Genomic DNA, 27,353 nt, shown 5'->3' on the forward strand with positions numbered 1-27,353 from the left:
TTCCTGACGGGGAGGCCACAGGTGGTGAGAATCCGTGACAGCACCTCATCTGTACTGATCACCAACACAGGTACCCCAACACAGGTAGGGCTGTGTGCTCAGCCCTCTCCTGTTCTCCTTGTTCACTCACGACTGTGCGGCAACGCACAGCTCCAACCTCCTTGTTAAGTTTGCTGACGACACAACCATCGTGGGCCTCATCTCTGACAGTGACGAGTCAGCCTACAGAGAGGAGGTTGACACCCTGACATCATGGTGTCAGGACAAAAACCTCTCTCAACATCAGCAAGACCAAGGAGATGATTGTGGACTATCCACCTTATTCCTAGCTCCCATGATCCCTTTCCTGAATTATGGGCCTGACTTCCGCAGCCGGCGATTGTCAGGGTAACGCTCATAAACAGTCATTGTGTTAAGCCAATTCTGATGCGAAATTAAACATGTGGGAACACAGCCTGTTACACCACTATCTGGACAGTTTGATCATACCTCTGCCTTCTACTATCGAGGGATGCGAGGCCGACCTGAAAAAGTGGCCTCAAATAATGTACAATACCATATTTAGCTACTTTATTAACTCTGTTGCTACGGACGGTGAAGCGATAAATAACCTGAAAAGCTCTGAGTCTTATCAGTAGTTGGTACCTCCACAGCGATAAAGTTGGTCGCGTTTTAATTAGTGCTGTCAAACGATTACAATATTTAATCGCGATTAATCGCATTAATGTCATAGTTAACTCGCGATTAATCACAATTAATCGCACATTTTAATCTATTCTCAATGTCCCTTGATTTCTTTTTGTCACATTCTTTTTTTCAAATTTTAATGCTCTTATCAACATGGAAAAGTGGTTCGGATTGCTTCGTGCCAATATTTTTTTTATTGAAAACAACATTGCAATCGCCTGGCTTTGACGAGGGGGCGGAGAATTCGCATCAGCTGTGTGCTTGGCCATCAAGTGGTATTTCAGACTGGACGTGCTGCGATGATAGCTCAGTTTACAACGACAAAACACACAGATCACTGGTCTTGTCAATGGAACCATTTGGCAACTTTTTAAAAGTAAACTCTCCATTCAGAATCTTATTGGCATCCATTTCGGCATCTCGCACTCGCCATCCACTCAAAACGTAACGTTAGCCTACTACAAGAGAATGTCTAATATCCGTAAACGGGCTCTGCTACTACTCTTTAGCCGGCTCGCAAGCCAAACAAGTGTTTGTTTCTCTTTAGCCGGCTGTGTTTGTGGCGCGCCTGTTGTTTTGTTTCCGGTCTAGCTAGATCCGGTGTGGTGTTGTAGTTTTTCTAAAGTCGGTAATTGTTGCAACAGCATGTGAAAAAAACTACAAAGTCTGCAAGGCCAAAAAGAGCGTTAATCGCGCGATAAGAAAATTGACGCCGTTAATTTGGGTTTGCGTTAACGCCGTTAATAACGCGTTAAACTGACAGCACTAGTTTTAATAAAGGAGGTGGGACACAACCTTACTTACCTTAAAGCAGACATAGAGCCTAGTCAGAGCCTCAAAGATCACCGGTCCTGGGTTTCATCGTCAGTTGAAATCGAAACGGCTGGGTGCTCATGTGTAGCTGGACCAGCACACTACTAACCCACAAAAATTCCTATATGAACACTTGCATCCCACCTTTACTGACAGTACTGCAACTGAATCTGTGGAGGTTTTTCGTAGCCTAAACACAAAGTAGGATGTGGATTTCCTCCGTCGGCTTTTTGTCCACAAAATGAAATGAGTACACATACGATAGTGTTTTTGGTGGTCTCTTCAAGGCTAGGTTTTTCAGCTACATTGTTTTGTAGTCCTCATATGTTGGTAGGCGAAGGAAACTGTACCGTTTGTCACAAGAACAATCCCTTTTTGTTGTGGGTGTGTGTTCAACACACTGTCGTTGAAGCTACAGATTTAGCTAAATCTGGTTGTTAGCTAGTAAAGCCGCGAACAGCGCAACAGGTAGCCTACCAGAGCTCCGCAATGACATTTTTATAACAATGATGATAACAATCAAATGACAACAAATGTTTAAAAACAAACCAGTTTTAGTGAAATTACAGTTGAAATTACTTTAGAAAGAATCACTGTTGACGGCTGGCTGGGACTAACGTATGGCAAACCGCAACTTCCGCTACTCACCGGAAGTTGCACCCATAATCATTTCTACATTAGACCCCCTGAGAATAAGGTGGATTGGAGGCGGCAGGAGGATGAGCATGCACCCCTACTCATCAATGGATCTGAAGTGGAGAAGGTCAGCTGTTTCAACTTCCTCGGGGTGAACATCAGCAACAACCTGGTGGTCAAATCAGCCCGTAAGCGCCTCTTCTTCCTGAGGAGACTGAAGAAGCTTGGTATGGACTCAGTCATCCTCACTAACTTTTACAGATGCACTATAGAGAGCATTCTGACTGGTTGTATTACAGTGTGGTATGGGAGCTGCACAGACAGGGACCGCAAGGCCCTACGAAGTGTGATCTGTTTTGCTGAGTTCATCATCGGCAGGAAGCTCCCAGGCCTACAGGACACCAACCACACACGTTGCCTAAGGAAAGCCGGCAGGATTCTAAGAGACTGTTCCCACCCATCCTTCAGTCTCTTTACCCCGTTGCCTTCTGGCAGGCGTTACTGCAGCATCCCGTTGCGCACACGCAGACTGGACAACAGTTTCTACCCAAGGGCCATCAGGCTTCTGAATGGTCACTGACCTGGACATTGATTTACTGCACACTAGTCACTTATACACTGTCACTTTCAGCTACTGGTTGCACTATCAGTAACATTGCACTACTGTACCTTACTGTACCTTGCCACCAGATTCCTGTATGGTCATTGACATAGTTAGTCACTGATCTGCAATTTTGCACTATTGTACTGTACTCCACTTAGGTTAGAATAGGTTATAGGGTTGAAATAGGTTTTATGTGCATTTAGGGTTAGTATAGTGTATTATTTATTGTTATACATGTAATTTAGGAAGTTTTAGTATTAGGGTTAGTATAGTCAATTATGTATTGCTATTTGTATATTTAGGAAGTTTCACTTATTTAAGCTCAGCATAGATGTAAATTATGTTCTGTGTACTTATGTTATGTTATGCCAAGTGCTTGCGTTGTCTTCTCTATGCAAATGTTTTTATACGGATACAAAACTATTTCTACAGATGCAAAACGTTTTCTACGGATGCAAAATGATTTCTAAGGATGCAAAGCGATTTTTACGGGTTCAACATATTATTGACCCTAAGTTGACTCTGGCTCTCAACCCAACTTCACGCGAGCATATCCTCCTGAGACCCCGCCCAATAACTTTTGTGCTCTATACTGGACATTTTGTTCACATGCATATAGCTTTATTCTTTTGAGCTACTGTATCAATCCCTGTTGTATTCAAAAGAGGACTTCCTGGGCTTTCCATTGATACGTAATGAAATAGGGTAGGACTTCGGTAACTTCCTTTTTCTTTCCATCCTAAATGTCTGCCATTGCCGCAAGCACATTTTATGGAAAGATAAGTCAAATATTGTTTATCTATTCGTTTTTACTATGATAATTGTATATTTTATTGTTTAACTGCTGAGGAAATACAGTTTTAGTTTTGAAAGCAGTTAAATTATTTTTTGTTTGAAATAATAGCCCTTTCATGAATGTCAATTATAGTGGACACCAAGATCATCTTAATGTAAAATTGTTGTAGGAAACAGAACTGAAGCAGAGAGGATTCTTTTCCAGATGGTTGAGGGAAATTCAGATTTGGAGCTGTCAGATGATGAGAGAGATGAGGATGAGTTTGAGCCTGAGATAGAAGAAGATGTTGAAGAAGAGGAAGATGATGCAGGAGGCTCAGATGATACAGACACAGAGACAGACAGACAGGATCAGGAAAATGTTTGCCCCCTTTGGGCCAGTAGTAGCACGTAGGTTTTATTTAGTACCAGGCTAAGGGTTATTTATGTTATATGTATCTGTTATGCCTAAGATTAGAAGTGATGCCATGAAATAGTTCCAACAGCTCTCCCAGCTGAACGTACTCGACTCCACTTGCAGTTGGATCATAGACTTCCTGTCTGACAGGAAGCAATGCGTTAAGCTAGGAACACGTCTCTGACTCTTGGGCCGAATCCCAATACTCCCCTTACCCCTTCCCCTTAGTTTTGCTCGTTCCCGTGAGAGCTAGTGGTGTCCCAAAACTCTTTTTGAGCTAGGGGTAGGGCTTAGACTAAAACCCATTTAAGATTGGGAGCTTACTTGAGACCTAGGGCTATGTGAATACTGCGCGACCGGCAGCAATGGCGGCCAGATCATCCAGAGAGTCCGATAAATGTAATATTTTCGGCTTAATTAATTGATAAAAAAATTGACAGTCTTGTTTGTGTTATACACAGTCCTGGACATATACAGTCATGGCCGAAATTGTTGGCACCCCAGAAATGTTTCCGGAAAATCAAGTATTTCTCACAGAAAAGTATTGCAGTAACACGTTTTGCTATACACATGTTTATTCCCTTTGTGTGTATTGGAACAACAACAAAAAAAAGGGAGGAAAAAAAGCAAATTGGACATAATGTCACACAAAACTCCCAAAATGGGCGGTCAAAATTCTTGGCACCCTTAACTTAATATTTAGTTGCACACCCTTTGGAAAAAATTACTGAAATCAGTCGATTCCTATAACCATCAATAAGATTCTTACACCTCTCATCCGGAATTTTGGACCACTCTTCCTTTGCAAACTGCTCCAGGTCTCTCTTATTGGAAGGGTGCCTTTTCCCAACAGCAATTTTAAGATCTCCCCACAGGTGTTTAATGGGATTTAGATCTGGACTCATTGCTGGCCACTTTAGAACTCTCCAGCGCTTTGTTGCTATCCATTTTTGGGTGCTTTTTGATGTATGTTTGGGGTCATTGTCCTGCTGGAAGACCCAAGATCTCAGACGCAAACCCAGCTTTCTGACACTGGGTTGTACAGTGCGACCCCAAATCCTTTGGTAATCCTCAGATTTCATGATGCCTTGCACGCATTCAAGGCACCCAGTGCCAGAGGCAGCAAAACAACCCCAAAATATAATTGAACCTCCACCATATTTTACTGTAGGTACTGTGTTCTTTTCTTTGTAGGCCTCATTCTTTTTTCGGTAAACAGTAGAATGAATTGCTTTACCAAAAAGCTCTATCTTGGTCTCATCTGTCCACAAGACGTTTTCCCAGAAGGATTTTGGCTTACTCAAGTACATTTTGGCAAACTGTAGTCTTGCTTTTTTATGTCTCTGTGTCAGCAGTGGGGTCCTCCTGGGTCTCCTGCCATAGCGTTTCATTTCATTTAAATGTCGACGGATAGTTCGCGCTGACACTGATGCTCCCTGAGCCTGCAGGACAGCTTGAATTTCTTTGGAACTTGTTTGGGGCTGCTTATCCACCATCCAGACTATCCTGCGTTGCAACCTTTCATCAATTTTTCTCTTCCGTCCACGCCCAGGGAGATTAGCTACAGTGCCGTGGATTGCAAACTTCTTGATAATGTTGCGCACTGTGGACAAAGGCACATCTAGATCTCTGGAGATGGACTTGTAACCTTGAGATTGTTGATATTTTTCCACAATTTTGGTTCTCAAGTCCTCAGACAGTTCTCTTCTACTCTTTCTGTTGTCCATGCTTAGTGTGGCACACACAATCAAAGCTAAGTGAACTTCTCTCCTTTTTATCTGCTCCCAGGTGTGATTTTTATATTGCCCACACCTGTTACTTGCCCCAGGTGAGTTTGAAGGAGCATCACATGCTTGAAACAATCTTATTTATCAACAATTTTGAAAGGGTGCCAAGAATTTTGACCAGCCAATTTTTGGAGTTTTGTGTGACATTATGTCCAATTTGCTTTTTTTCTCCCTTTTTTTGTTTTGTTCCAATACACACAAAGGGAATAAACATGTGGATAGCAAAACATGTGTTACTGCAATACTTTTCTGTGAGAAATACTTGATTTTCTGGAAACATTTCTGGGGTGCCAACAATTTCGGCCATGACTGTATATTTGCAACCATTTTCCTAATTGAAACGTTTCTAAAAATCGCTAGTTTGGTACGCTAATGTTACAGTGCTGAATTGCACAACAGTCCCGCATTTCTTTTTCTAGCATGTCTACAGTTTTAAGTAAACTCAAGATAGCAGCCAATTTAGTCTAATATCAGTGGATAACACTACTTGCTTTGGAGATATCGATACGTGCTAGATGACGTACCTGTAACCAAGTTGCGTCCCATTTCTTAAGGATATGTAGCCCTTACCCCTCAGTTTCAAGGGCCAAGGGCTAGGGGTAAACTAAGGCCTAATTTATAGTTATGTCGCCGACACTTTTGAAATGGTCGTACACGGAAAAAAAGTGTCGCTCAGGCTGCTGCATTTATACTTCGGCAAACACATAGCTATGGTTACATTGTTTATGCTTTGTAGCCTAGGTGATCGATCAAAGAAAATGGCTGTAGCTAATTTTGAGAGGCATTATAAAGGTGTGGATATGTTCTAACTTGCTCTGCCAATCTCTCCTTTATTCCTTCCATCTTAAACAGCTGTTGAGCGTTCACTAGAAATTCAAAACAATGCAGTCAACGACGCGTGCCGTCTATCTAGCCAATCACACTTGCGCGACACTATGTGACGACATCAGCGCCAGTAGATGGTAGCTCCTGGTAGAAAAGTTGGAGTAGGAGTCGAGTCACTTTTGAAGCGACGGTTCAAAGTGTCGACCGTGACGCCATTTCTGTTGGCGACCTTTTCAAACGTTTCTGCGACCTAAGTATAAATTGGGCTTAAGGGCTCGGGGTAAAGGAGAGTATTGGGATTTGGCCTTGGTCCATCAGCACCAGATCTCCTCAGAGCTGCGTCCTTTCCCCTCTGCTCTTCTCCTTGTCCACCAACAGCTGCACCTCCAGTCATCTGTCTGTCAAACTTCTGAAGTTTTCGGACGACACCACCCTCATTGGGCTCATCTCTGACGGGGACGAGTCTGATTACAGGTGGGAAGCTGACAACCTGGTGACCTGGTGTAGCCAGAACAACTTAGAGCTCAATGCTCTTAAGACAGTGGAGATTGTTGTGGACTTCAGGAAGAATACAGCCCCACTCAACCCCATAACCCTGTGCGACTCCCCAGTGAACACTGTGGAATCCTTCCGTTTCCTGGGCACTATCCTCTCCCAGGACCTCAAGTGAGAACTGCACATTAGCTCCCTCACCTAGAAAGCACAACAGAGGATCTACTTCCTATGGCAGCTGAAGAAATTAAACCTGCCAAAGACAATGATGGTGCACTTCTATACAGCCATCATTGAGTCCATCCTCACCTCCTCCATCACCATCTGGTACGCTGCTGCCAAGGCCAAGACTGCAGCGTATCATCTGCTCTGCTGAGAAGGTGATTGGCTGCAATCTGCCTACCCTTGAAGACATGCACACCTCGAAGACCCTGTGGCGAGCGAGGAAAAGATTGTGGCAGACTTTTCCCACCCTGGACACTCTGTTTCAGCTACTCCCCTTAGGCAGAAGGTTGCAGTCCATCAGGACCAAAACCTCGCACCAGTTTCATTTACTTATGTTTTTTTCCTTCATCATAATAGATTCACATGGGCTTCCTGACTGTCAAGATGACCCTACAACCCGTATTGTCACTTTACAGCTATAATATGTTCAGTTTTTTTATTTTCTAAATTTGACTACCTTTTCACACTAAATGATCCTGTGGTCCACTACAGTGGACATGCTATGAAATAAAATACAAAATACAATTTCAAAAGTCTAAATGCTAAGATGTTCTTTTAAGCCTAAATAAGCAGGAAATGGCCAAAAATATATATATTTGAAAACACTACTTTTACTTGGTTCCCGTATTAAGCTTTCATTTAAAATTGTCTTAAAAATAAATCTAACTGAATTGCAGATGCATTGTAACTGTGTTCACTGAATTGCCATTTCAAAAATGCATTTCTATTTGAATTGCGGATTGCATTGCCACTTTGCACATTGAATTGCCATTTGAAAAAATCTATTTGAATACTGCCCTGGCAATATGAAATACAACTTATTAAGCTTTCATAAACAAATGTATTCAAAATAATTTCGACTGAATTGCAGATTGTATTGCCACTTTCCACAATTTCCATTAGAAAAATGCATTTATATTTGAATAAATAGTCAAACTTCCATACAAACAAGCCTCTTTCTTCAATTATGACAAGAACGTTACAGATTAAAACTACAAATCCCAAGAGCCCCGGCTTGTGCGCATGCTTATCGTCTTAATAACTATATTCGCCATGGACGATAGTAGCTGGGAAAGCACCAGTAAAAGTCTGAAAGGGGTTGTTTTGGATATGTGTGGCGTTTTATACGACAGTGGAGAAGACGGAGGAGTGGCAATTTCAGGTTCGGTTAATGCCGTGAAAAGGTATAGTGTTGAGGTCAACGTTAAGACAACTTACATTTGAGACACAGGTCTAAAGTTGCATTTTTGTCAGCGGCACACACTGTATTCTACAATCGTATATATTGTCGCACACCAGGCTCAAGGAATCCGACCTTAAGGTTCACTTCTGCACCAACGAGACCCAGGCCCATCGGGAGAAGTTTGTGGCAAAGCTTCAGAGGATGGGCTTTGACATTTCAGTCTCTGAAGTGTTCTCCCCAGCTCCTGCTGCTGCGGCTGTGTTGAAGGAGCAGGGACTGCGGCCCCATCTGCTGGTTCATGATGGTACTACATAACCAACCTACCAAATTTAGCATAGCATTATGTTTGCAACGTGATTGTGAGCACATTTTTGGTGTATTGCAGGTGTTGTCCCAGAGTTTGACAGTCTGGACAAAACCAACCCCAACTGTGTGGTTATAGGTGATGCAGCAGAAAAATTCTCCTACCAGAATTTGAATGGTGCTTTTCGGGTCCTCATAGGACTGGAGAAACCCTTGCTCTTTTCTCTGGGAAGGGGGTAAGGAATTTGATGGAGCTTTGAATTAATGTTAACATCAGGTGACATTTAGTAGTATCATTGTAAAACACCCTGACTAAAACAACAACAATTTGGCTGGACTCAGCAAACCCCAGACTAATATGCTAATCCTGTTTAACAGGAGGTACTACAAAGAGACAGATGGCTTGAAATTGGATGTTGGTGTCTACATGAAGGCATTGGAGGTTGGCCCTTTACTTACTGTACAACCTAAATAGGCTACATGCACAGTTCAATGCAATGTCAATGTTGGCCCTTTACATTTTTTATCTCCTTTCAGTACGCATGTGATGTCAAAGCTGAGGTCATTGGAAAGCCTGCCCCCATGTTTTTCCAGAGTGTTTTGAACAACATGGGAATTCAACCACAGGAGGTGCATGACTTTTTTTTTCTTCAGGGAATACATGTAAAATGCTTATAGCAGTATATAAGTAATCTCTCTTTTTCACTCTACCTTCCTTTCTTCACCCCTATCTTATCGCTGCTCTCTTTCTCTCCATCTATTCTCTCTCACCGTCCACCTTTTCTCTGTCTACTGACTCTTCTTACCTCTGTCTCCACCTTTCCCTCTCTATCTGAAAGGCTCTGATGATTGGTGATGACCTGGTCAATGATGTTGGAGGAGCCCAACACTGTGGGATGAAGGGCATCCTAGTCAGGACTGGCAAATACAGGTCGGTGCATGACCTGTGTATTTACTGTACGTGCCTGCAAGTAGATAAACAAATTATATCTAGCCACTAGAGCGCACTCGGTAACACTTTATTTGAAGGGGTGTGAATAAGAGTGACATGACACTGTCATGTCACTGTCGTAAACATGACATGACACATGAAAGGATGTTCATGAATGTTTATGAATGTTGTCATTAGGTGTCATTCGGTAAATTATGTCATTTCTTAGGCAAGGTTAACATTGTTTGTGATGTCTTTGTTATGACAACTTGACATTAGCTTGGACAACATTACCTGTCAATGTCTTTGTCATGACAACTTGACATTAACTGAGACAAAATAACCTGTCAGTGTCTTTGTTATGACATCTTGACATTAACTGAGATAGAATAACCTCTTATAAACATATCATTGAAGGCCTAATCATCAAACTTGAATAAGGGTTAGGGTTATAATTGTGTCATGAATATTTTCCTTGACCTCAACTACAGTGGTAACATTTTCACTCGTCATAAAGATGTCATTAAGTGTTGATACACTGTCATATGCTTTTATAATAGTGTCAAGAACATTTTCCTTGAACGCAACTAGTGGTAACATTTTCATCCGTCATAAAGAAGTCATTAAATTAGTCAAATGCTGTCATAAAGGTGGCATTAAGTCTGTCAAATGCTTTTAAATACAAGAGATTCCCTTTATTGCAATAAACCTTTCGTACAATATAAAAGGACCAGCAAAAATAGAATGTGGGCCATTATGGCTAGCAAACATTACCGGGAACAAATTTAAGCAAACTAACTTGCTTTCCTCAAACAGAGGGTTCCAATATTGTCCTTACGTACTTTTTGTACATAACATGTTTTAACAATTATCATTTAGCAGACACTTTTACATGTATTCATTAACCCTAACAACAAAAAAGCACACTAAAACAGGAGAACCATGTTCTATCAAAGGTTCTTAAGTGTACTTGTACATTATTGGAAGCAGTTTTCCACATTTCTTTTTTGCTGTGATCGTTTCAGACATCTCTTTCGTTACAGCCCTCCTGCAGCGCTCTGCAAACTATTTTCGTCTCCAGGGAGCGGGGTCTCGAAGATGTCCGGAAATGTGATGGCTAGTTTAGCAATTATAGCTGTTCTTGCAGTGGTGTTGCGGTCCACGTTTATCTTGGCGAAGGCCTTTTTCATTGATCCAAATTTACTGAATCACTTCAGGGCATTCTTGTAGCGGAGGATGACTCCATCCGTTGTGGTCACTTAAAATAATAATAAATGTATTGTGGATTTGGCACTCAATACAAAGTAGCAAGAAACAATGTGAATATAAAGACAATCAAAGCCTGTACGTACTTCTTGAACGGCTGTGTGAATCTTTGTGTTTCTTTGACTTCTTGGTCTTCTTTTTCCTCCTCTGAGGATGATGAGGAGCTTGAGTCTGAGGAGGGGGCAGGAGACGTTGAAGTTGAAAATGAGGAAGGAAACTGAGCAGTCTTTTTAGAGCCTGTGAGAAGGGGTGGGGTGAAGGGGTAGGTGGACAAGCAGACAGGTGTATAAGTAAACAAAGCTCAAAAACCTCAAATTAAGCCTTTTTTATGTAGGCTCACTCTATATTTATTTATTTATTTAGCAGATGCTGTTATCCAAAGCGACTTCCAAGTAAGAGTTTTACATACTATATGTAGACTATGATCATAAACAATGATCCATATTATTGTCTATTGGGTACTATCTTAAGTTTAATAATATATAATGAAAACCCAGATTATTTTGCTCTCTCATCCATCCTAACATCTAGTACTGCATGAATAACGTTATTGCCATAGTACCTGACTTGCTAGTTGATGCAGGCACCCCGGGGGCTCCCTTAATTTGGGAAAGCAAAAAGTCCTTGTCTGTTTTTAGGTCTCTGTTGGCCTACTTCCGGTTTTTAACATGGTCTTGAAGAATTCTCTGGTGATCCAGTTTCGCTTGTTCTTTGAGTTTCACCAACTCCAACGCTCCTGTTGGTGCCACTGCTAGACTTTGGGGGGTAAACAGATCTTACTGAATATATATTAAGCCTTTTCATAAGAACGTCTCTTGCCGCATACAGTGCAGGCAGAGAACTGTACAGTAACAGGGTAACAAGCTGTTATAAAATGTAGTAAAATAAACAACATTGTGTTTATGCTTTTCTGGACTAAACCAGTAAATTAATTACTAGGAATGGCCCAAACTATGACTTGTGGATGTGCTACTGTCAGCCAAAGGACTTCTTAATAAATGAAAATATTAAACACAGGTTGGCTGCTGCCAAAGATTTAACAGCCATAGACAAAATATAAGCAGCTCGCAATTTATTTATTTACTGAGCTAGTGGCCGGTTTTAAATTTAAGTTTTGCTGGATAGTACTGTAACACAAAATGACTTACATTATTTCCTCTGGGAAACTTTCGCCTGCTTGTTTTTGCCTGGTCGAACAGAGACATCTTCATGTGGCTGGTCCTCTTCCTGTGGCTGGTCCCAGTTCACTTTCTCCACTTCAATCTCGTCTTAATTTTCCTTAAAGGGGAAATTGACTGCAAAACCGATTTACCTTGTCATAGTTGAATAACGACAGTTCGGTGGGTAAAATGAACATACCGTGAGTCCATTGACACCTCTTTCCTATTCAAATCTCAAAAAGAAAAAATTTGGCTGTAAAACGCTAGCTTTTCTACAAAGCTACCAGTCCTACGTAGGACCGGTGATCGCCCTCTTATTGGCTCTGGTCTGTATCTTTGTCACGCCCCAGAATTTACATCCAGACCAGCCCGAGGTAGCGTCTATCTCCGATACTAGTTTAGCTGCGCGCTGCTCTGTGTAAGCTACTTATAAGGAATTACAAAGAAGAACGTTTTGAATTATAACAAGGATATTGAAAATGGACCACGGCCGTAAATGCTGTGTTCCAGGCTGTACAGGGAAGGCTAACACTCACAGTCTTCCCAAGGAGCCAAACATTCAACAGGTATGGCTGCTGTTGTCTTATGAGAAGATCCCGGCGAAGTTCGACACACAATCATTCATTTGCTCTGAACATTTCACCCAAGACAGTTTTGACAACCTTGGACAATTGCAAGCAGGATTTGCTAGGAAGCTGAACCTGGAAAGAGGTGCTGTTCCGACCGTATGCTCATTGCAACCGCCTATAAGGACAGTATGATGGTGTGCTAACAGTTATTAGCAATGCTAACGTTTCCTGTATGATATAGCATACCAGGTAGAATGCTAAATAAGTTTCTACACACATCAAATGACTCTAGCTAGACTAGCTGTAGTCGGCATTAGAAGGGAAGCTTCCGAAAAATAGCCAGAAAACGAACAGCAGTCTGGCTTATTGCTAACGCCTGTCTAGGTAATCTATTTGAAAGAACTGGAGAAAGGCAGGTGCTTGATACAGGATACGGTAGCATTGCTAGTAACTTTTACTAGTAACACCTAGACTGTAGGCATGTAAACAAGTTTAGCTTGCTAGTTAACGCAAGAGCATAGGTAGAATGTGTGATAATTTAGCCTAGTTTATTGGCAATGGGGCTAACGTTGATTCATGTTCCTGACTGTGTTTCATTCAAATAAATAACCTGTGTAATGTAAATCTACAATTCACGATGTATGTTTGTCCAGAACTTGGTCATGTTACTTTTCAGCAAGTTATTTAGAGCTAGCTAGCTAACTGAAGCCGAGTAGAATCAGGATATGGTTTGGTTGCTAAGCTGTAGCCTAACATTCTACCCACCCAAGTCAATCCAGTTTGCTTCAACAACAGAAGTGGAAACAAGTAATGTTATCATTTCAAATGATATATAGTCAATATGTTGAAAACAGTGTTGTGTAGACACAATAGATTTATTTGCACGTTTTTATTTAAAGTCTCCATCTTCGGTGTTTCAGTGAGTGCTGCTGTTGGCCGTGTGGCGTTTTTGCTCCCCAGCTTCACTCGTTGAAAACCAACCAATCAGCGTGCAGCTCATCTAAATGTTAATGAGCATACCATAAAAGGAGAAAAGCTAGTGTTTTTTCCCGGGAACATTTCAGAGGATCTGTCAGTGGGCATAGAACAGCACCCGGGCCATTTTCAACCCAACCAATGTTACATACCCTATTTGGAGACCTTAAGGAACAGTGTGAAATACCCCCAAAAAACAGTCAATTGCCCCTTTAACTTTTTCCTCCTCCACCCTCCCACCACGTGGTCGTTTATTGAAACGTGTTTCCATCTAGGTAGCAAGAGTTGTACAAAGTGAAGAACACAATCATTGTGTAATGTCAGCTCCATTAGTAATCTTACAGTCCCTCAGGTAACTTTGGCTAACCTCGCTGTTTAAAATGAGCTCGCTCGAAGAGGAAACAATTAAGCAGAACTACTAGCTAACGCCCGTTGATAAGGCTTACAGAGTTAGCTTAGCTAGCTAGCCTAATGACGTACTTTCATGTCAAACGGATAGACAAACATTTTGGGTGCGACATTCAAGGAAATCCGGATCAGAGACATATAGGTTTTTGGATTCGAAATTACTGTTTTAATGGCAGGATTATTCCAAGCACTTCAAAAAAATATAAGGCATTCTGATACAAAGAGGAACAAAATAAAAATAGTTAAATGGATGCAGAAATGGGGCATACTGAAGAGGAGGATGAGGTGTGCAAAATGTAATCTAAGCATGCATTTGGTGAAATGCAATCGCAACAATGGGTTGCGGTGGTAAATTAAGCATGTCTCTAATTTACGTTAGCTTGCTAGATTTAGGGGTAGCCTACTTATTGTACTTTAAATTTGGTAATGATGTTTGACAGCCATTCTGACTTGGCCCACATTCTATTATATTTTTATCGGTAATGTAGCTTCAGCATACCCGAAGCCAGCATGTATGTTTAAATGTATATTGATTTCCGGACATCTTCGAAACCCTGCTCGCTGGAGACAAAAATAGTGAGAACATTTCTGCGTTTGCAGAGCGCTGCAAGAGGGCTGTAACAAAAGAGATGGCTGAAATGATCACAGCAAAAAAGAAAAGTGGAAAACTGCATCCAATAATGTACTTAAGAACCTTTGATAGAACATGGTTCCCTTGTTTTTGTGTGTGCTTTTTGTTGTTAGGGTTAATGAACACATGTAAAAGCGTCTGCTAAATGATAAGTATTGTTAAAAATTATGTACAAAAAGTACGTTAGGACAATGTTGGAACCCTCTGTTTGAGGAAAACGAGTTAGTTTGCTTACATTTGTTAATTATGTTTGCTAGCTATTATGGCCCACAATCTATTTGTGCTGGTCCTTTAATATTGTGCAAAAAGTTTATTGCAATAAAGGAAATCTATTTGACAGACCTAATGCCACCTTTATGACGGCATTTGACTAATTTAATGACTTCTTTGTGACGGATGAAAATGTTACCACTGTAGTTGCGGTCAAGGAAAATGTTCTTGACACTGTTATAAAAGCATATGACAGTGTAATAACACTTAATTACATCTTTATGACGAGTGAAAATGTTACCACTAGTTGCGGTCAAGGAAAATATTCTTGACACTGTTATAAAAGCATATGACAGTGTAATAACACTTAATGACGTCTTTATGGCGAGTGAAAATGTTACCACTGTAGTTGAGGTCAAGGAAAATATTCATGACACTGTTATAAAAGCATATGACAGTGTAATAACACTTAATGATATCTTTATGACGAGTGAAAATGTTATCACTGTAGTTGCGGTCAATGAAAATATGCTTGACACTATTATAAAAGCATATGACAGTTTATCAACACTTAATTACATCTTTATGACGAGTGAAAATTTTACCACTGTAGTTGAGGTCAAGGAAAATATTCATGACACAATTAAAATGGTCTCATGACAGCGTGTCAAAACCAACCCCATTGTCAAAACCAACCCCATATGACAGTAGTTTTTAATGCTAACACATAAAGCTAAATACACTGCTCTAAAACATGTATGGAACAGGTAATCACCACAATATAAAATTGTCATTTAAACTTCAGGGATATCAATCTGTCCAGTTAGGAAGTATAAGCAATTGTGAATCAATTGTCACCTGTTTTGGTGCAAATTAAAGTGACAACAGGTGCATTGGAGAGGCAACAGCAAGACAACACCTCAAATAAAGGTAAATTATTTTTTCAAGTTTGATAATTAGGCCTTCAATTATATGTTTATAATAGGTTATTTTGTCTCAGTTATGTCAAGTTGTCATAAAAAAGACAGTGACAGGTGATGTTGTCCAAGCTAATGTCAAGTTGTCATAACAAAGACATCACAAACAATGTCAACCTTGCATAAGAAATGACATAATTTACCGGATGACAACATTCATAAATATTCATGAACATCCTTTCATGTGTCATGTCATGTTTACGACAGTGACATGACAGTGTCATGTCACTCTTATTCACACCCCTTCAAATAAAGTGTTACCGAAACGGGCAATTCCATGAATCCCATGGAAACAAAGGCAAATGTGTGAGATGTACTGATGTGGAGCACAAATCATCCAAGAAGCAGTACTTCTCTTGAGGGGTTTTTATTCAGATGACTAATCATTGGATTCAAGTCAAAAGTCTATAACTTGAACTGGTTTCATTACTTAAGACACTAAAAGTCAGCAGCTTGGCATGGAAAGGATTAAACATTTAGACCTTCATCAAAGTAAAAAATGCTGGTTTGTCCTTTTTCATCGATGTCCTCAAAAAAGCAGTCTGCAGAGCTACTGTGTCTGTGGGGTGACTGTCTCTGGAGGGGCAAGCAGGGCCTGCAGGCAGGGGCAAGCAGGGCCTGCAGGCAGGTGCAAGCAGGGCCTGCAGGCAGGGGCAAGCAGGGCCCACAGGCAGGGGCAAGCAGGGCCTGCAGGCAGTCAGTCAGGGCAGGCCAGCTGGATGAAGCTGTCCTGGGGTCAGGGCTGAAGAGAAGCTGTCCTGATTCTGATTCTGTCCAGCTAGAGGGGGGCAGTCCAGCAAGGGATCAGTTTTTCTCTCAGCATCCTCTGTTGAACTCTGTTGAGCAGGCCTCTGCATGACCCTCCAGACCTGTAAAAGTGAAGAAAGGATCCATGTCAGTTGTGAAAAATGAAGCTTTTTACATCTACACTTGACATAAACTACAGTTTTGACTGTGAAATGCAATGGCATTACTTGAACTTGAATTCAAATGTGTTGAACTGATGGAGATCCGGCCATGCAAAGTCACACCAAACATTTGGCTCGATTCCAGGCTCTGGCAAGAGTATTTAGCTTTAAATTGGTCAATATGATATATAAATATATGAGTCTGCATACCGGAGGGAAGTTGAACATCTGGCCCTGTGGTGCAGTCGCTACAACCTGGAGTTGAACTCGCTCAAAACTGTAAAGATGATAGTGGACTTCAGGAGGAGCCCCCCATCACTGCCCCCCCTCACCATACTGAACAGCACTGTGTCTGCTGTGGAATCCTTCAGGTTTCTGGGTTCCACAATCTCCCAGAACCTGAAGTGGGAGCCAAACATCAATACAGTCCTCAAAAAGGCCCAGCAGAGGATGTACTTCCTGCGCCAGCTCAGGAAGTACAACCTGCCTCAGGAGCTGCTGATCCAGTTTTACACTGCAGTCATTGAGTCTGTTCTCTGCTCATCCATTACTGTCTGGTTTGGTTCTGCCACTAAACTAGACAGGAACAGATTACAACGGACAGTCAGGTCTGCAGAAAGGATTATTGGTGCTGACCTGCCCACCATCCAGGACCTGTACACATCCAGAGCCAGGAAACGGGCAGGGAAAATCATTGCAGACCCTCACACCCTGGACATCATCTGTTCCAGCTCCTCCCCTCTTGCAGGCGCTACAGAACTATGTACACAAAAACCACCAGACACAGGAACAGTTTTTTCCCCCTTGCCGTCACTCTAGTGAACAGTTGACAGATTATAAAATTTTATTATTATATTATATATTATATTTATTTATTATCCTAAACTGTTGCATGCATATTTTTCAGTTTAAGTACATTGAGAGCGATTAAACCCAGGAAAAATTCCTTGTATGTGGAAATGTACTTGGCCAATAAAGATGACTCTGATTCTGATTCTGATATACACATCTGACCAAAGACCAACTCGCCCTTTGCCTGTAAACAGTGATTCTGACTGTCAGAGACCTTTAAATACGCTGACCGAGTGAAACGAGCCTGGCTAACGTAGGTCGCTTTGTCAGGAAAATGACAAATGAAATGGGCTTGGTTTGAAAGATCCTATATACTGGCTATCTTCAGCAGACTCTTGTCTACAAAAAGCAGCCCTCCCTGACACATTCCTCCTCAACATTGCAAACCATTACAAAATTGACATGACACAGACTTGTATTTCATACATGCTCACAACATTTCAAGACAGTTGGAGCAATGGCTGATTTGAAGTCATTTTTTAATATTCTTCACAAGTTGTCACTGTGGAAAAACCCCCCCCAACAAAATTCATGCTGCCAACATTATGGGTTCTTGAGACTTTTTTTGTTCCCCATGAGCAATAACGCAAGCATTCCAACTTTCAGACATGTTGGCCTGATGTGGTCAAAAGCCCCCCTTTTGAAAGTGATAACTTTGAAGCGTGTTCTGTAAGGCCACCTGTGCTCTCGTTGGACCAGAGATCCATTCTTTAAAAGATTTGACTCAGGACTGGGAATGACATCCCACTTGAGTTCAGGTTGCCAGTTCTGGCAAACATTTCCAGTCCAACTAGTGCTCAAAACCAGCCCAAAATGTTTGAAAACTCGCCCAATATTTTTGGGTGTACAACGGAGGAGTGTACACATGTACCACATGTATCCTATGGATGCCTCCATAGTTTCAATGTAAAAATGACTGGTGGATTAATATATTCCTTGTCTTCTGCTATCCTCACGTTTCGTTGGTTCATTACAACAAATTATTTAATCATCCCGCTTCCTATCACCACCGAACAGAGACACGGAGCAACAATAACTTTATGAAAGGGAGGATACACTTAACTCAAGGAAGTGTGTGTAGGTTATGAACTACTACTGCTTTCTCTGCCCACACACTATCCCCATCCATGCTGTTTCCCTCTCTCCCAGCGCAGACCATACTAAGGTGTGGCGGCCGCATGAGGTTTAGAAGTAGTCCCAAAACATATCACCCAACATCAATACATTTGAACCGCGACACTGTTTTCAAAGTTGTCCATAAATGTTTTGAAATCCATGGATATTGGAACCGTCCCTAAATTAATCTTTTTCTGGAATCTCAGTCAATGAACAATTGACAAGAGTTATGTGGGCAACTGGGCTAGGGCAAAGCTCATGTAAGTACAGCAGGCTGACTACATATAGGTGGTTGGCCGACGATCAAAATCGTGCATTTGAATGATCCCTGGCGACGGAGGAGCTGGATTTTTCTGTATCGCTTTAAAAACCTTTCTACAACCCTTAAAAAAATGTATTGGCATGTCCAGTTCTTGCACATTTTTCAAGGAACAAACATTTTGTTTCTTTATCGACACAGGCATGTTTTCCGGACAACTATGGTCCGCATCCAATAAGAGCTCATATACATGACACCTTCATAAAATCCACCAATCTTATACCCCGATATTCAAGGCGAGTAAAGTAGGACGTAAACATTCACATGTGGATTTTGGTGAGCCGGTATATTGTCAGTGGGTGACTGGGTTTCAAATGTATGGAAACAAGTAAAACAAATGGGTGATTCAGTTATTTTCTAAAGAAACATTGCAACATTACACTTAAACTAGCATATTTGTTATATTATTGCACTGCTATTAGTCATCAGAGCAAGTCAACAGTTAAGTGATAATGAAATGTGCAGAACATTGTTCAAATAAATGTACAGTATTGTTGAGATTGTGTTGCCTAAACATATAATAATGACATGAATCAATGACATACGTAATTGTTTTAGCCAAGAGTAGGTATACCACATCAGTAACACCTATCAATACATATTGACATGTCTACACACTTGGCCAGTTGGAAAACAAACCTCATTAGCATAATACACGCATGTGCACAATTCATTGTATTGCTAGAAGTGTATTCAAGGCCACAAGTAGTTGCAATCATGCTGTATGCATGTAGGTAGCAAACCAAACCATCTACCCATTTACTGAAGCTTGTTGGTCAAGTTTGTTCAGAGTGTGGAAGAAATTTAGATTTCCTGTGTGCTTACATTATTCACTAATCAAGAGAATTGGATACTAGTTAGTATGTTCTCATGTAAGCTTGCTATTAATAAGAGTAGATTGTGTCTGTGTCAGGGTTAATAGATGTTTGAGATCAGGAGAAAGTACTGGCTAAATGGTCCTTGTCATGACTACAAGGAGAGCTCCAACTATGAACTCTGTAGTTTGAGTGGTCATGTGTTGGGAGCTGTGAATCTCTTTCTCTGAGACTGTTGTAACGTCATTACTGCCTGACTGTCACTATCTATGTTTACATTCTTGTGCCCTATAAAAGATGGTCCTCGGGCCTTCAGAGCGGAGAGAGACTTGATTGAGACCTAAGCCTGGTGTTGTGTTGTCATTTGAGGTCTGGTTTTCTCTCCCAATCTGCAGATTGATAAATACTTTTAAAAAAATACCAGAACTCAACTGAACTTAGTCACTCCGTTTATGAAGAGACGGACAAAACACTTTCTTCATCAAGAGTCAATTGCAAAATGTTGACAGCAAGGAAAGCATTCTTGCAGAAAAAGCAGTGGAAAGATTCAACTTAAATTCAGCACCTCAGGACAATATGCTAGGTAATGTTGGATTTCACAAGGGTGCTACAGTAACTTCACCAACACAACAAATATAGCTTAAACACGTAAGAGGTGTGAAAATGCAGCTCGGGAGAAGGTTTTCCAAACAGAAGGGTGTCTATGAAATTCTGTATTTTGTATGGCAAGATATAAAGTAGGGTCAGTGTATACAAATAACCTACAGCTAAATCAATTTTGCTCACATTTAATTTGAAAATTAGTTGACATACATTGCATGCTTATTAAAAGCACAGACAGGACGGGCAGGACAAAGAAGACCTATAATCTGATGTGGAATACCATGCCCCTTGAGTCGTCTGAGTGTCTGCTCCCATGTTTTTTTTTTCTCCATACGATAAGGTCAACTATGCAAGATGCCTTTCTTCTTACAGTCTGGAGGACACACATTTAGCATATACCTACAGGTATAATATGGGGATTTTGTTGCTCAGAGACAACAGGAGTATGGTTTTGCAAACACTGCCTGTGATCAAGTCATAGATCAATCAGCCAACAGACTCCAAAACTAAAGTTGGACTGACTGGATTCCAGTGTTGGGACGTTACCGAAAATGAGTAGGCCTAATTAGTTACAGTTACTAGTTACTTATTTCAGAAGTAACTGCATTACTTTACTAGTTACTGCATAGAAAAATAATTTGTTACAAGGGAAAGTGACGTTTGCGTTACTTTGAATTCCCTGCTTCTATTACCAAATTAATGCACACAGATAGCTATTTTAGCGTTGCAGTGGCACAGTGTGTGACAAGACAACTGTAAAATGTTATATCATTGTATGTTGCTAATTAGTTGCCTGAAGGCAACGGACCCAACTGTTGACATAAGTCGCATGTCTTGACAACATACCTGGCAATCAGTCTGTTTAGTTCTGCCTGGCTTAGAGACTGGAAATACTTCTGTTTAAAATCAAGCCTCCGCTGTTTTGATGGAGTGTCTCCGACTGCTTGATCAGCGGAGCTAGCACTGGGTTCTTTCGCGATTAGCTTTGTAGAAGCATGTTGTTTGACGAGGTGCTTGTGGAGATTATAATTACTATTCTTTGCAGTGGATAAAGTTCTCGCACCTGCACACACACTACAACTAACCAGTATATTTTTGTCCTTGATCTGGACAAGGGAAACATTTTGTCGATATTTCCATGACAAAAAGCTTGCACGGTCCGAACTGTCAGCCATTGTGTGGGCTAGTCTAAAATCCGGGTTGATTCGTTCATGCACTGCGTCGCCGTAAACTTGTTGAAGTTAGAAAGAAAAACAGGAAATTGGGGAATTCATGCAAGATAACGAGCCATTTAAATTTCAGTAATGTAACTGCCTTATTTAATTGAAAAAAGTAATTAGTTACATTACTAGTTACCGCCAAAAGTAGTGGAGTTATGTTATTCCCAACACTGCTAGATTCTCCCTAAACAAAGATGCAGTGCATAGATGCACCACATCACTCAAACACAGTGAACTGCATGAATCATAAAAAGATCAGAAGCATATTCAAAACATAATGTCAACAGTGACGGCTGGTCAATAGAGGGCGCTCGGGCGCCGTCCTCCCAGGTGAAAAGTGTCTTAGATGTTTGTTTTTCATGTAATATATAATATATACAATACAATAATTACTCATTTTAAGCATGACTGTGTTAAGAATACACAATAAAGTGTTGTGTATATATGTAGTAAAATTCTGTTTTGGGATCAATTTACTTCATGCTCGACATCTGGGGCGCTAGAAAAAGCATCCATCGAAATGCCTACAAACATGCTGGCGATAGGTGAATTGCTGACTGTTGCTAACAAGAAACACATATTTAACCAATCAGCATCCTCAAAAATGATGCCTGAATGGCGCTGGAATTTAGAGCCCCAAGCAGAGTATAGAAGTGATTTTGCGACTGATCAAATCAAATTCTGTCAGATATTCTCTCCAAAATCCTTTTGAGAAGAGAACTTTAGTGGAGAAAATAAAAATAAGAGTTTGGCTCAACCTGACATCAAAATTACATAACAGGCGAGCGAAAAGGGTAGAGGTAAATCATACACAGAGGTTTCTCCCACAATTGGTAAGCTACAACAGAAAGGCCTGGTTAGCTGGATGCAGTCATGTCAATGCCTTATTTTGGTTCCCGTGCTTGCTTTTTATAACATTCACAACAAAGGCACACATGGAGAATACAATCAAGCTAGCCATGCTAGGCAGAGACAATTGCTATGCAACTGGACGAAGGTCACCGGATTGAGGTGAGGAGAAACAACGAAGAAGTGGATAAGAACAGGCACGCTCTATCAAAGATAATTGATTGTGTTAAATTAATTTATAAATCCTAAATATTTAGTTTTACAGTAATAGTTGTGTTGTGTTTCCTAATAATAACAGGGAGTGGCTCAAGTGCCCAGATGTCCGTAGTTTTCAATATTTCTGAACTGAGTGTAATGATATTTATAGTCCATAAATGTGGACCTTTGCCTATATGTGCCAACTTTAGGAGGACTACGTTTGTGTGATGTGTAGCCTACCTCAAGCTAATCATAAACAAGGCAGCATTTCCATGTAACATTCAGTCATTTTATTTCAAACAAAGTGCCAAACAGTGAATTAAAATCTTATGTCAGTCCCCTCTACAGGTCCTGCGTGTTGGCCCTGACAATGACACAAAATAAGTTAAGTGTCCTATCAACATAATTGCACGTATGAAAGGGGCTATACAAGTCATAAGAAATCACATCTAAAATAATATAGATCAACAAAAATATTATGTGATTCTAGTTTTTTGTCACATAGCCATGTGAAAGATTGGATATGGACGCTGCAATCATGATTCATTCACCTGGCTTGTTTTGAATGGGCTGCCGGGGTGTGTTTGAGTGTCTCCACTATGAGGAGCTCCAAAGCCTTCTTTCCCAGTCTCGTCTTCCACTTGGAACTTCAACCAGTTCAGAACCCGGAAGTTTCTCGAGAGTGGCAGTTCTCTCTATATTAGACATTCTCTGAAACGGCTCTGCGAAGTCGGACATTCCAGCTTCTTGTGGTTTGCTGCGTTGATGTCAGTCATGGCCGATCAAGCGCTGTTTTGCTTACTTTACAGTTTTTATAATTAAACTCAGTGTTTCCGTTAGTGAAGAGGCTGACTAAAACCCTTTCTTCAACACATTTTTTATTAAATTAAACCTTTTTGAGCGTTGGCGAAAGGTGTCCGAATATTACAAAACACGCGTCAAAGTTGTCGTGTGTGAGTCTGGCCAATCATGAAATAGCTGTGTCGTCACTTCAACCCGTGCAGTTGCTCTTGAGAAAATGCGCTCGGCTACACAGCCGGCAGTTCTCGTATAGATCTCACGGTACTTTGATGGCGACGTCACAGTGACGTATCCTCGGCGCCGTCTCAAGTTGGACAAAAAGTCTAACCAGAATGCACTTTTTCAAGTCAGCCGCCTGCAGCCGGCTGCGGCGCCGCATGAAGTCGGGTCATGTCGAACGCACCTATTTTCTTGCGCCATTGCTGTGCATTCCATGACCAACCGTGACCGACCGTGTCATCGTCCAGGACAAGTGGATTTTTTTGTAGGGCAAGTGGAAGAGAAATGTACTTGCCCCACTGGAGAGTTGAACCTCAAACAAAATAAAATGCCATGTTCAGGGCTCTAGAGTGCGACCAATTTGGTCGCATATGCGACCAAAATTTGTAGGGGTGCAACTAAAAAATGTCCTAGGGTGCACCTAACCTCCTCGCATCCGCTGCCTCTCCAGGAACGAAGCGTTTGTTCTCCTTTGACGGAACTAACACTCATGGTTGGATCATATTGTGGTCTAAACCAATCAGAGACAGAGATTGGGCGGGTCTTTGCCTCTGATTGGCCGTGGTAATTGCCATTTATCTTTACGTTAGCAACAGTAACTGCGCTGTTAGCTGCAGAGCTAATGTTACAGCCACATTATAAGGGTAGCAAGCTAGGTAACCATATACAGTAAAGCAACAAAATGATAAAGCGTTAGTTAACTTACTTGTCCAAGGTTTGTAGCTTGACCAAGGAGATTTAGTAATGATCCAGAATTTAATTTCAGCAAGGCCAGCTTTGAGTTGGCTCAAGTTGAGGAAATGTTTGGTGCAGACATACAACACTTTGGGAAGTTGTGTCGGAGTTTCTCATGGCCGGGCTAGATGATCTGGTCGGGCAAAACAGAGAGAGGGGAGGTAACCTTCCCCCTATCTACGTCACTAGGGGGAGATTTTCAAACAGAGCCTTCATTTTGTCAAAGGCGGAGAAGAACACGCAGGGCTTGGTTTACACTTATCGAAAATTCTAGCCACTGGGGGACCAAAGGCAGGCTAGGGGAAATCATATTAATGTTAAATAACCTCATAAAATGAATTTTTCATGTCATGTCACCTTTAAAAATGAATGAATGAATAAATAACACACCATTGGCTAATCGTTTTCCACGCTTTGTATTCGATTATGTAGCCTTACATCCATCCTTGCTGTCATGGACAACATAGCCTACATGGACAGGCTGGCCGACCTTGTTGAAAACAAATTCACCATATATGATATTTGGATAAACAAACATGTTATAAAGATTTTACTACGTTAGTTGTGGGCTATCACTTAACACCCAACTTCACTACGCTGACCGGCCAACCATGTGTTTACCCCGATAAAAACGTAAACATTTTAAAATAAAAAATCCTGATTGTTGATTGTCAAACCAACACATTTGTCCTGTGTGTAAGAGCGAGATAGACAATCTGGCATATAGCCCCCAATCAAGCAGAAGAGAAATTTGTGAAGATTGACGACACAAAGTTAATCATCGAAGATGAAAAGTAGCTTAGTCCTAAATGGAGTTGTATGCCCCATAGCACATATTTTACAAAGACTACGGCAACAAAAGCCAAACGTTACCACGTTATGTTGGGAATGGGATGCCGTTGCGACGGTTATTCTTGGAGCAACAAGTTGCCTAAATAGCCTGTAGCCTATGCCATGTTTATGTACATGTCAGCTTTACATGTAGAAAAGAAAATCTCAGAGAAGGTGAAAGGCTTGGTGACCGGCGTGGAGAAATGCGCGTCTGGTGTGAACAGCATCGCGCCATTCGTAGTATATTGTGGCGCTCCAGGGCGCTTCGCAGCCAGTGTGTCCCAGGCGTTAGCTAGATTGAATCTATGGCTCTGGATTGATTGCAATGTCTGAACACCAGTTTCCACGCCTACTGGCCTCCTCTCATTATCATATTGGGAACAATGAATGAATGAATGAATAAATGAATAAATAAATAAATAAATATATAAATGAATGAATGAATGAATAAATCAATACATAAATGAATACAAAATAAATAAATACATAAATGTAAAATATATGTAACTATTGATTGACAATTGTGCATTAATTAATATATATATTCGTTTATTTCTGTCTAAATGCATGGATGTGGACATTTATTTATTCATTCATTCATTTGTAAATATGGCAGGTTTGGTCCTCCATAGATCATCACCTGCCTGCTGTCCTTCGCATATCCACGTCAGACATTCAGACAGATTTTGATGCACTTGTTCAAGCCCACTGGATTTCTCTCACAGAACAAAATGACCTATTGCTTTTTGTATGAAGTTGATCAATTGCATATCTTTAACATACTGCAAAACAACTTTTCAGTGTTTGTGAAGATTAACTAGTTACAAATTAAATGAAACACTGATGTAATGATTGTTTTTGTTTTTACTGTTACTTCTCTAGTCTTTTCCTATTTGACCTACACCAACATTTAAAATATTTAAATAAATATTTACAGAATATCCTTATTCTTCTGATAACCAGTAGCAGCTAATATATATATACTTTACACCTTTTTTCAATGGGAGAAAATGAATAGTGAGCAGAATTAGGTTTAAGTTATCATTGATGCGGCCCTCCAACACATTTCAGGTTTCATATGTGACCCCCTTGTAAAAATTAATTGCCCACCCCCGAGATATGGAGCTAACCCATGTAGCTGGGATTTTGATGCTAGAGAGAGTGTGGCAAGCTGGTTTAGCCAAGGCAAAAGGGCAAGAAGGCCAAATTACAGGTGTTGGTCATCTGACGGGCATGCGACAGCAAGGGGAAACCCGCTATAAGACTTTGAGCCATGAAATGTTAGGTCAGTTCAGTGAAACACTTTTAAACAGTAGCGCTTTCTATTTTTAAATGTTATATTTTGCTTAAAATGTTTTAGTTTGGCAGCTCAGTGAAGCAGTTAAAATATTAATATTTGTATATACAGTATTAATGTGCTTCAGATTAAAAAAATATTAACCTACACCTTATTGACATCTTAGTGATAAAAAGATGACCTTGAAATTGTGGCGAGGAAAAGTGGAAAAATGTGGGTGCACCAAAATTTTGTGCTGGTGCACCTAAATAAAAAAGTTTTGCGCACCAGTGCAACCAAGGTTAAAAGTTAGTCTGGAGCCCTGAATATTGCTTAACGTTATGTGCAGTGGCACTCATTACGTCTATTTAACAGATTTTAAAGTTGCTAACTTTCTCCATCTGTGTTTCGGTGTAGTTGATAATTTCATCTCGGTGAATTCTGCACCAAAAAGGTCGAGGAGGACAGCCTTTAAGAGAAAAAACAATTCCCATCAGAATTTTGATTTGGGTCACAAAAGTTTTGAAATTTGAGTGAGAATGGGTCGCCCGCATAGGCTTAAGCGGCAGCCATGTCTTGGTCCCCCGTTCCACTGTTTTGGCATTTGCCTCAGAGTCAGACTCAGGTCGCTCACTGGCAGTGTGTTCACAATGTTGTATTTCACTGCTTTTTGTAGATTTGAGCCTGCTGAAGATAGCCAGAATCTCGGATTTCTTTCATCCATCCAGCCACAGCAT

The 27,353-nt window shown here is 40.9% G+C and overlaps 1 protein-coding gene and 1 long non-coding RNA gene across 5 annotated transcripts in view; one reads left to right on the forward strand and one right to left on the reverse strand.

Moving 5' to 3' along the window:
- The first annotated feature begins 8,269 nt into the window (after positions 1-8,269).
- The window catches only part of lhpp (phospholysine phosphohistidine inorganic pyrophosphate phosphatase), a 47,583-nt gene continuing 28,499 nt past the window's right edge, over positions 8,270-27,353 (forward strand). The window contains exons 1-7 of one of the 4 annotated variants that reach the window (XM_084669886.1): positions 8,289-8,445; positions 8,561-8,748; positions 8,830-8,983; positions 9,126-9,189; positions 9,285-9,377; positions 9,587-9,678; positions 10,722-11,038. In XM_084669886.1, the coding sequence (XP_084526012.1) occupies positions 8,315-8,445; positions 8,561-8,748; positions 8,830-8,983; positions 9,126-9,189; positions 9,285-9,377; positions 9,587-9,678; positions 10,722-10,908 (909 nt within the window). In that variant the 5' untranslated portion in view covers positions 8,289-8,314 and the 3' untranslated portion in view covers positions 10,909-11,038. Of the gene's footprint in view, positions 8,446-8,560; positions 8,749-8,829; positions 8,984-9,125; positions 9,190-9,284; positions 9,378-9,586; positions 9,679-10,721; positions 11,039-17,362; positions 17,768-27,353 lie in introns of those variants that run through there. The other 3 variants (XM_084669889.1, XM_084669887.1, XM_084669888.1) reach the window with 3 other exon arrangements.
- Positions 10,796-12,310, reverse strand: LOC146260433 (uncharacterized). The gene is made up of 3 exons (XR_014729502.1): positions 11,507-12,310; positions 11,031-11,181; positions 10,796-10,936 (listed from the first exon to the last, which is right to left on the reverse strand). It is a non-coding gene; the product is annotated as an uncharacterized LOC146260433 (long non-coding RNA).

The sequence above is a fragment of the Hypomesus nipponensis genome, chromosome 13, assembly GCF_054491055.1.
Source record: "Hypomesus nipponensis isolate SF chromosome 13, ASM5449105v1, whole genome shotgun sequence".
NCBI classification, from domain to species: Eukaryota; Metazoa; Chordata; class Actinopteri; order Osmeriformes; family Osmeridae; genus Hypomesus; species Hypomesus nipponensis.